This window comes from Geospiza fortis, unplaced genomic scaffold (genome assembly GCF_000277835.1).
Source record: "Geospiza fortis unplaced genomic scaffold, GeoFor_1.0 scaffold59, whole genome shotgun sequence".
NCBI classification, from domain to species: Eukaryota; Metazoa; Chordata; class Aves; order Passeriformes; family Thraupidae; genus Geospiza; species Geospiza fortis.
The window spans coordinates 2,855,341-2,864,410 of NW_005054381.1; the positions used below are offsets into that span (position 1 = coordinate 2,855,341).

At 52.4% G+C, this 9,070-nt stretch overlaps 1 protein-coding gene across 1 annotated transcript in view; it reads left to right on the plus strand.

Annotated features, from left to right (window-relative positions):
* MTMR4 (myotubularin related protein 4) overlaps nt 1–8,659 on the plus strand; it is a 35,632-nt gene extending 26,973 nt beyond the window's left edge. Inside the window, 11 exon segments of the mRNA XM_031060366.1 lie at nt 7–174; nt 1,201–1,312; nt 1,737–1,932; nt 2,382–2,567; nt 3,354–3,524; nt 3,633–3,787; nt 4,138–5,210; nt 5,213–5,286; nt 5,619–5,729; nt 5,963–6,051; nt 6,434–8,659. Of these exon segments, the coding sequence (XP_030916226.1) occupies nt 7–174; nt 1,201–1,312; nt 1,737–1,932; nt 2,382–2,567; nt 3,354–3,524; nt 3,633–3,787; nt 4,138–5,210; nt 5,213–5,286; nt 5,619–5,729; nt 5,963–6,051; nt 6,434–6,611 (2,513 nt within the window). The 3' untranslated portion in view covers nt 6,612–8,659.
* The last annotated feature ends 411 nt before the right edge of the window (nt 8,660–9,070 follow it).

The following is a 9,070-nucleotide window of genomic DNA, read 5'->3' on the forward strand; positions in this document are numbered from 1 at the left end:
GAGGGAGGGAGGTGCCAGGAGCTCAGTCCTTGTGTGTCCCTGCAGACTCATCCTTGACAGCATGTTCGGGCGTGGAGAATGCAGGAACCCCTCAGAAGCTGCTGATCCTCGATGCCAGGTCCTACACGGCAGCTGTGGCCAACAGGGCCAAGGGAGGCGGCTGCGAATGCGAAGGTACTAAGGGCCAAACACATCGCAGAGCATCTTCCTCTTGAACCTGGCAGTGGCTCTTAGGGCACAGCTGGGGACTGGGACAGCATTTTGGTGCTTGGTCTCTGGGAGCATGTTCCCTCACAGGGATCTGGAGGGGCTGGATCAACACGCCAAGGCCAATTGGATGAGGTTCAATAAGGCCAAGTGCTAGGTCCTGCATTTGGTTCACAACAGCCCCACTGGAATGTTCCAGGCTGGGGCAGAGTGGCTGAAAAGCTGCCCAGTAGAAAAGGACCTGGGGGTACTGGTTGGCAGCAGCTGAACATGGATTTAGGTGTGCCCAGGTGAGCAGTAGGTCAATGACACCTGAGCTGTACCAGCAATAAAGTGGTCACAGGGCAGTGACAGTCCCCCTTATCTGGCCACTGGGGTCAGTTTTGTGCCCATTAGGACAAGAAAGACCATGAAGAGGGAATGGAGCTAAGGAAGGGTCTAAAGCACCAGGAGCAGCTGAGGGAGCTGGGAAGGGGCTCAGCCTGGAGAATAGGAGGCTCAGGGAGGACCTTCTGGCTCTGCACAACTCCCTGACAGGAGGGGGCAGCCAGGTGAGAGTCAGGCTCTGCTCCCAGGGAACAAGGCACAGGATGAGCGGAAGTGGCATCGAACTGTGCCAGGGGAGGTTTAGGTTGGATATGGGGAAAATTTCTTCAGTGAAGTGTTGTCAGGCCCTGGCACAGCTGCCCAGGGCAGTGTTAAGAGTCCCCATCTGTGGAGGGGTTTAACAGGTCCATGGATATGGCACTTGGGGATTTGGTGGCCTTGGCAGTGCTGGGAAATGGTTTGACTCAATGATCTTGGAGGTTTTTCCCAACCTTAGTGAGTCCATGGACACCAGGGATGGTATGGGAGGGATGGCTGCACTGGGGTGTGGAGGAAGTTGCTGCAGTTGGGGCAGAGATGGATTTGATGACCCTTGTGGGTCCATTCCAGCTCAGAATGTTCTGTAGCTCCTTAGCTCTCTCTAAATGTTCCTGTCTCTTGTGTCAGAGTATTATCCCAACTGTGAAGTCGTGTTCATGGGCATGGCCAACATCCACTCCATCCGGAACAGCTTCCAGTATCTGCGTGCTGTCTGCAGTCAAGTGCCAGACCCCAGCAAGTGAGTGACTCTTCTCTAGCTGAATTTGATGCCATATCTGTCAATGACCTGGGGGGGTTCCACTCTGTTTTCCTTTTTTTATCCCAGGTTTCTAACTCAGAAAATGGAGGGATGGGAAAGTGTTCACAGTGCTTGAATGCTGCTAATTTTGATCCATTAATCCAGAAGGGATTGTGGCACTGTCTCAGTGTCACCTGGTTGTGTGTATCCTCTGGGGGCTTCTAAAATGTGGGTGTATTTGAGAAAAATTAAATTTGGGGTTGGATTCTTTGCCCTTCTTTCCAGGCTCCCTGGCTCCTCTGGAACATGTTTTAGAAAAGACTGATTTTCGCTGAGGACTCCAAGAAAACGGAAGTTAAAATGTATTTTTTTTTTTTTCAATGGAGAGCTAAGCAACCATTCTTGCCTTTTTTCCCCTTTGCAGCTGGCTTTCAGCCCTGGAGAGCACCAAGTGGCTGCAGCATCTGTCTGTCATGCTGAAGGCAGCAGTGCTGGTCTCCAGTGCCGTGGACAGAGAAGGGCGTCCGGTGCTGGTTCACTGCTCCGACGGCTGGGACAGGACTCCGCAGATTGTGGCGCTGGCAAAGATTCTCCTGGACCCTTACTACAGGACCATGGAGGTAGGATTGTGCTCTGGTGCAGTTCATTTCTGTTCAAAGGCAGCTTTTATATTGGAATCCCCGTGGAAAGGAGCAGCACTGCATTTGGGAATAAGCTTAGTGGTGTTTTTGAGTTGCTGTGGTGGGTGTTGAGTTTTCCCTGTTCTCTTCCTGCTTGTTTTGGGTAACTGTTCCTCATTCTTCTGCCCAGTCTGGGGAAGTGCCGTGGGAAATACCATCTTGTGCTCAAAGTTCAGCTGCTTCCCTACTATGAATTCTCTGAGCTGGTTACTGCATAGACCTAACAACTGTTAGTTTGTGTCTGGAAACCTTCAACCCTGGTGAGCTTTGCTCCCAAACCAGGCACCGCAGTAGCCTCCTTCCCAGCCCTTACTGGTGGATGGGGCTTGCTTTGTCCTGCCACATGTCCTCGGCAAAGTCTCTGCAGTTGTTTTTTCTTTTAATCACAGGGCTTCCAGGTGCTCGTTGAATCGGACTGGCTGGACTTTGGTCACAAGTTTGGGGATCGCTGTGGACACCAGGAAAAGGTGGAGGATCAGAACGAGCAGTGCCCAGTTTTTCTCCAGTGGCTGGATGCTGTTCATCAGCTTCTGAAGCAATTTCCCTGCCTCTTCGAATTTAATGAAGCTTTTCTGGTAAGAAATACATGTGAGCAGAGACAGAGGGAAGGTCGTGATGTTTTACAGTACTGGAGTTGAAAGAAAAGAGGTCTGCAGGGCCTGGGACATTGTGATGTGATCACAGAATCCCAGAATGGTTTGGGTTGGAAGGGAACTTAAAGTACATCTCGTTCCATCCATCCCCTGCCATGGGCAGGGACACCTTCTACTACTCCAGATTGCTCTGTCTAGCCTGGCCTTGGACACTTTCAGGGATGGGACAGCCACAGCTTCTCTGGGCAGCCTGGTTCAGGGTCTCACCACCCTCACAGGGAACAATTTCTCTGTAACATCTCATCTAAATTTGTTTTCTTTTAGTTTAAATCTGTTCTCCCGTGAAGGGGTGGTGGAGGGTTGTTATACTCTGGTTTTCCTGAATCCCTTCTCCAGTCCCTTTCCACCCCAGGGAATTCAGATGCCAGCAGCAGCACTGGTTTGATTTGCATATCTCAGAGCTATATGGGTCTGAAATATTTTTTAGAAAATAGGGGAAAAAATTAATCTGTCTTACCAAAAAATGCAGGACAAGGTTCTAGAGAGTCATTTGGTTCTAGAGGGATGGGTTTGGTATCAGCTGAGTATTACTTTCCCTTCAATTGAAGTGATCCCTGTCCTGCCCAGTGTGGAAGCAAGGACAGCAGTGAGGTCACCCCGGGTAAGCAGTGCATGAGTCATCCCAGAGGAGGGGAAGACATGTCTCCTGTAGGCAGGAGCCCCCTTTTTCCCCGTGGCTCTGAGTGCACCTCCCCCTCCCTGCCACAGGTGAAGCTGGTGCAGCACACGTATTCCTGCCTCTACGGGACCTTCCTGGGGAACAGCCCCTGCGAGCGCGAGATGCACAACATCTACAAGCGCACGTGCTCCGTGTGGTCCCTGCTGCGGGCTGGCAACAAGAACTTCCACAACCTGCTCTACATGCCCGGATCCGAGCAGGTCAGTAGAGCTCCTGACCCCACTTTCCAGGCTTTTCCCCTGGCAGGCACTGGGGAGGGGCTGAAGGGGTTTCCGAGGCGTCGGGCTCTGATGCGGGCGGTGTCACAGGTGCTGCATCCCGTGTGCCACGTGCGCGCCCTGCACCTCTGGACAGCCGTGTACCTCCCGGCCTCCTCGCCGCATCCTCTGGGACAGGAGGACATGGACATCTACATGCCACCTGGATCTCAGAGCCAGGACTTCAGTGGCAGGTGTTTGGACAGGTAAGAGCTTAAAGCTTCAGGCTCAGGGTGTTGCATACCCACAGATCTTCCTGCCCTTCTTGTAGTTTCTTGTAGTTTCTCTGTTATTGTTCTCATCTTCCTTGTGGGAGCAAGAGCTCTGTAGCAGTGCCCCAGCCACTTAGAGAAGGAAAATGCACAGAAGTCCCTGCTGCACCCCAAAGGCAGGAGGCCACACTGTGTTGTTGTGCATTTCAGCTCCTGTAGCTGCACTGCCCATCTCCACTGACTGCTGGAGCTGTAATGGAGAATATTTCCCTGTCCTCATCTCAGTTTTGAGTGAAGTCAGGGAAGTTTTGAGGGGTTTATTGTGCTTTGCTTTTGGGTTCTAGATTACCGAAGACAAGATCTATGGATGACCTGCTCTCAGCCTGTGACTCCAGTAGCCCTCTGACCCGCACATCCAGTGACCCCAACCTGAACAACCACTGTCAGGAGGTGCGGGTGGGCTTGGAAGCCCGGCATGCCAACACTGAAGGGGGTGAAGGTGCTGCAGTGACCACAGGAGAGGCACAACACAGGGAGGAGGAGAAAGAGAACCCTCTCCTGCAAGGCAGCAGCCATGCTGAGCACGAAGGGCCGAGCAGGCAGCTCAGCAGCCAGTCTGCTATGCCAGCCAGCAGTGTCCCTGTGGAGGTGGAAGGGGGAAATGGAACACTCATAGAGGAACTGGATGGCAGAGGTCCAGATCCAAATCCTTCTGGACAGGAAAACAGTGACAAAGTTTCCACCACTTCTGGAAGGCATTTGGAAACCCCTCAGGAACCTTTGAAGGCTGCTGGCACTGTGTCCAACAGTGGAGGCTGTCCTAAAAGAATCACCACCTGCCCAGACATTTCCAGCCAGGAGTCCCTGGCACCAGGCACCCCTTCTCAGGACATCCCAGGCCCTGCCCTGCGTATCCCATGCCCAGATGCAGACAAGGGCAGAGGTGATGCTGGCCGGAGCATGCCCTTCGAGGAACCTGGCCAGCCGGGGAGGCTCCTGCTGGAGCAATGGCACAAGCCCATTTCCCAGAGCCAAAGCAGCGAGTTCTCCTTCCTGGGGTGCAACTGGGACAGTTTTCAAGGCATGGTGACATCGCTCCCCAATGGGGACCCCACCCCCAGACACGTCCTCTCCTATGGCTGCTGCAGCAAGAGGCTGAGCAGCAAACCCCTGCGGGCCCCAGGCCTGTGCCTCAGTGGCCCATGGTCTGGCAGGGAAGGTGGGAAGCCCTCGGCCTGTGCTGGCCATGTGAGCGCACATTTCGGGAAGCCCAGCCGTTTGTGGCTGCCCTGTCACCTGAAACAAGCCTCTGGTCCCAAGCATCTGCCACCAAAATGTCCTTCTCCTGTGCCTCCTATCTACCCGGATGACGACGGGCTGCCCTTCCCCACGGATGTGATCCAGCACCGGCTGCGGCAGTGCAGCTGCGCCTGGACATTCGCCACTTCTGCGCCCCTCCGGCCGAGCCCCCCATGGACTACGAGGATGACTTTGTGAGTACAGGCCGCTCACACCCCACGCCAGATTCCTGTACCTCTGTACACCTCCCTCTCCAACCCACAGCTCTCCATACCTTTGAGAGGGGGTGGGAAAGATTGTTCCTCTGTCAGTCGTGTCCCTGTCCTGGCCATGTCCTCCTCCACCCAGAGGTATCTCTGCTGCTCGAGGACCAAACTCCTACACACTCATGGATGCTTTGCCCCATGTCTGGGGGTTCGGCAGCCACCCGGGTGCCCCTCACCAGCACAGAGTGTGTGGAGCAGGGCGTGCCCTGGAGTGTGTGCCCAGCAGCAGAGGGGATTGGTGACCTGGTCTCATTTTGCAGACGTGTCTTAAGGAATCAGACGGCAGTGACACGGAGGATTTCTGTTCGGACCACAGTGAGGACTGTTTGTCAGAAGCAAGCTGGGAACCTGTGGATAAGAAGGAGACTGAGGTATGTGTCCCATCATGGAGCTGTGATGCAGTGGGAGGGAATGCTTTTTGCAGCTGACCTGGGTGGGCACAGCTGCAGAAGTGAGGCAGTGAGCATGTCCTTGACACATCCTCTGCTGCTAATGGCTCAGGTGGGGTAGGCTCACTGTGAGGTGTGGCCCAAAGCCACCCCCAGTTTGCCCAGAGCTGTCACTGGAGGCGTTACAGATGGGAGCTAACTGGTGTCTGCCCTAGGTCACGCGGTGGGTCCCAGACCACATGGCCTCACACTGCTTCAACTGTGACTGTGAGTTCTGGTTGGCCAAACGGAGGCACCACTGCAGGTAAAAATGTCAGCGCTCTGGGCCCATCCTCCCCTCGGCCTGGTGTCACAAAATGCCCCTCTGCCAGGTCTGTTCCCTCCAGCTCCCAGGAGAAGCTTTTAGGTCTTTCCACTACATGCCAGGCCTCATCAGTTCCCTGCAGAGTTCCATTCTACATTGTTCTTGTTTCTATTTTTCCAAGGCCTTTGATCCCTTTCTGGGACAGCAATGAGTCCCTGTCAGCACTAGCAGTTTGCTTGCACTGCTGACCACAGTGTAAAAAACACATTTACAATCCTCAGTCATGCTGGTGCTTTGCCCTGACCTGGACCTTTTGTACTTGCTAAAGTTCTGCTGTGGTGGTCTCAGCTCTCTTCTCACTGGTTTTCTTGCTCCTTGACAGGAACTGTGGGAATGTGTTCTGTGCTACCTGCTGCCATCTGAAGCTGCCCATCCCTGATCAGCAGTTGTACGACCCTGTCCTCGTTTGTAACTCCTGTTTTGACCATATCCAAGTGTCTCGTGCCAGGGAGCTCATGAGCCAACATATGAAGAAACCCATTGCCACAGCTTCCAGCTGAATGCCAGACAAAGGACCTGTCTAAGCCCAGCCTTTTCTCTCGTGGGTTTGAAAGGTGACTCTGCCTCCAGGGTAACTGTGAAGGCCTTTGGCGCAACACTTGAACACGAAGCTGGAATGCACTGTCTACATCAGCCTCGCTGCTGGGCTGGAGCAGAGGAGCTCAGATCAAAGTTTGCTGTGTCCCCACCCCGGAGCCGGTGGGCCCGTGTGTTGTAGCCCTCATGGCCTAGGGCTGAGAAAAGATCACAACCTCTTCCTTTTGTGGTCTGGAAAGCAACGTTTTCACAGCTGTTTGCCTGTGCAAAGTCCCCCCAAAGCAATAGAAAGGCATGTTTAGAACGACCTCCCCCTCCAAAGGCAGGCTGCTGTGTGAGAAGGAAGAGGGCAAGCTCCCAATGGTCCCATGGGTGTTGGAAGGGCCTCAGCCTGGAGCAGATCTGTAGATTTTCTTCCCATGAGTGTGATTTGTGATCAGCTTGGTGAACAAGACTCACTAGCCATCACTAATTGATTTTCTCTCGGGCTCTGAAGAGAAATTCATTCCAGCTGAAAAGGGCTGAGCAGATCGTGCCCATTTTCAGGCTCCACTGGGATCAGTGTCACACTGGACTTTGTCCCTGCCCCCAACACCATGGGGAGATGGGAGATTGGCTTTTCACTTCTGCTCTGCCCCTCTGCTTTGTCTGCGGTTGTGCACAGCCTGGTGCTAACACAGGAATGGCACCCTGATCCTCTCCTGGCATGGAAACAGAACTCATGTTCCTGTGTTGCTCCTCCTCCCCTTTTCTGCCCTCAGCTCTCCACTTCCTACTGCTCTTTATCCTGAAAACTTGATACCTTGAGGGTATAGGCCATAATGTGTTGTTTTACCTCCTGGAATGTGCTGTCTGGTGTATGTGAGGGTTTCAGTCCAAATGCTGCTATATATTTCTGTGCACTTAATGTAACCCGAAGAAGGGAGAATGAAGCATCGATACCAAATCGGGGGTGGGGAAGGACACTGGCTGACATAGACACTACGGTCTGTGCTTTTCACTTTAGGGTGTACAGCTGCAGTGATAACCATGACATGTGGCATTTGTTCAGTGGTGGAAACAATCTCTCTGACTTGCCCCAGTGCTACCTAAAATGCCTCTTGAATTTGACTTCTTTTTTTGTCTCCTGTACAGTGGTCAAAGTTCAGAGTTGCCAACTTGTAAATGCCTCTCTGCTTCTTCTTTAAACTAGAGAGCAGGAATCCCAACTCATCCTAAGGACAAAGAACTGGGTTTAGAAAGGAAGAATGGTTTATAAAGTGGGCTTCAGTGGGCTTGTAATCCCTGGATCCCTTGAGGAGTATCCATCCTGCCTCCTCTGTAAGGCATCTGTGGATACTAGTCAGGAAGAAGAGTTTGAAAGTGGAGTGTTTTTTTGCAGAAATGTAGGTTTTCTTTCCAATATATTCTGCACTTCAGGAGCTGAGACTTGGTTTGTGGCAGGGAGGACCTTGGTCTGCTAACAAGGCAAAGGACTTGACTCTGTTGTGATCTCCCAGATCTTTCAGTAATGGTTTGTTATCTCCATCAGAAGGAGTGAAACAAGGACCCTTTCCTGCACTTTGACTTGTCAGCCTCTGGTTTTGTAAATCCTGATATGTAAGTGAAGCTCATCTTCTGAAGACCCTGTACTTAGACTCTGCTTCTTTTCCATACTGGGAACAAACAACTTGGCTCTGGGAAGAGAAGGCACCTTGCTTCAGATTCTCCCCTGCCTTGTACCTTGCAGTCATTGCTGGACATGTGGAAGCGTGATCATTGGTCTGGCAGAAGGAACTTGGATTTGCTTCTGTTTCGCACATGTTGGAATGACTGCAAGTGATGAGGAAGCCAGAAACCAGGTACTGCTGGCCCTCCCATTCAGGCCATTAGTCCAAACTGCTTTTAGCTCTTGTGAGTCTCAGCGTCACAATGTGCTGGCCAAAAACTCCAGTCAGTTTGATGGCATTGTGACAAACAAAATGTGCTGTACAACTCGATACAGTCGAAATAAAATCTCTATATTAGTGCTGCTGGGTTTGGCCCCTTCTTTCCTCTGTGGGGAGTTCTGCTTGCCCGGGAGGTTTCAAGCTGCTGTTACTCACCACCTTTTCCCTTGATTGAAGTATGTTAGGGATTTAATATCCCTTTTCACAATCAGAATCACAGGTAGGGCACAGAACACCTCTGCCTTCTTCCAAACAAACCTGCAGGATGTCCTTCCCAGGATAACCAGGGCCTTCCAGCCTCTCCTATAAGGACTCAAGGAGTTGTTTTCTTTCTAAGGAAGCATTGTTAGGCAGGATTCCCTGCTGTGAGGAAAGGCTGAGAGAGTTGGGATTGTTCTCCTGGAGAAGAGAAGACTCCAGGGAGACCATAGAGCCCCTCCCAGTGTCTAAAGGAGCTCCAAGAGAGGGACTTTGGACAAGAGATGGAAGGACAG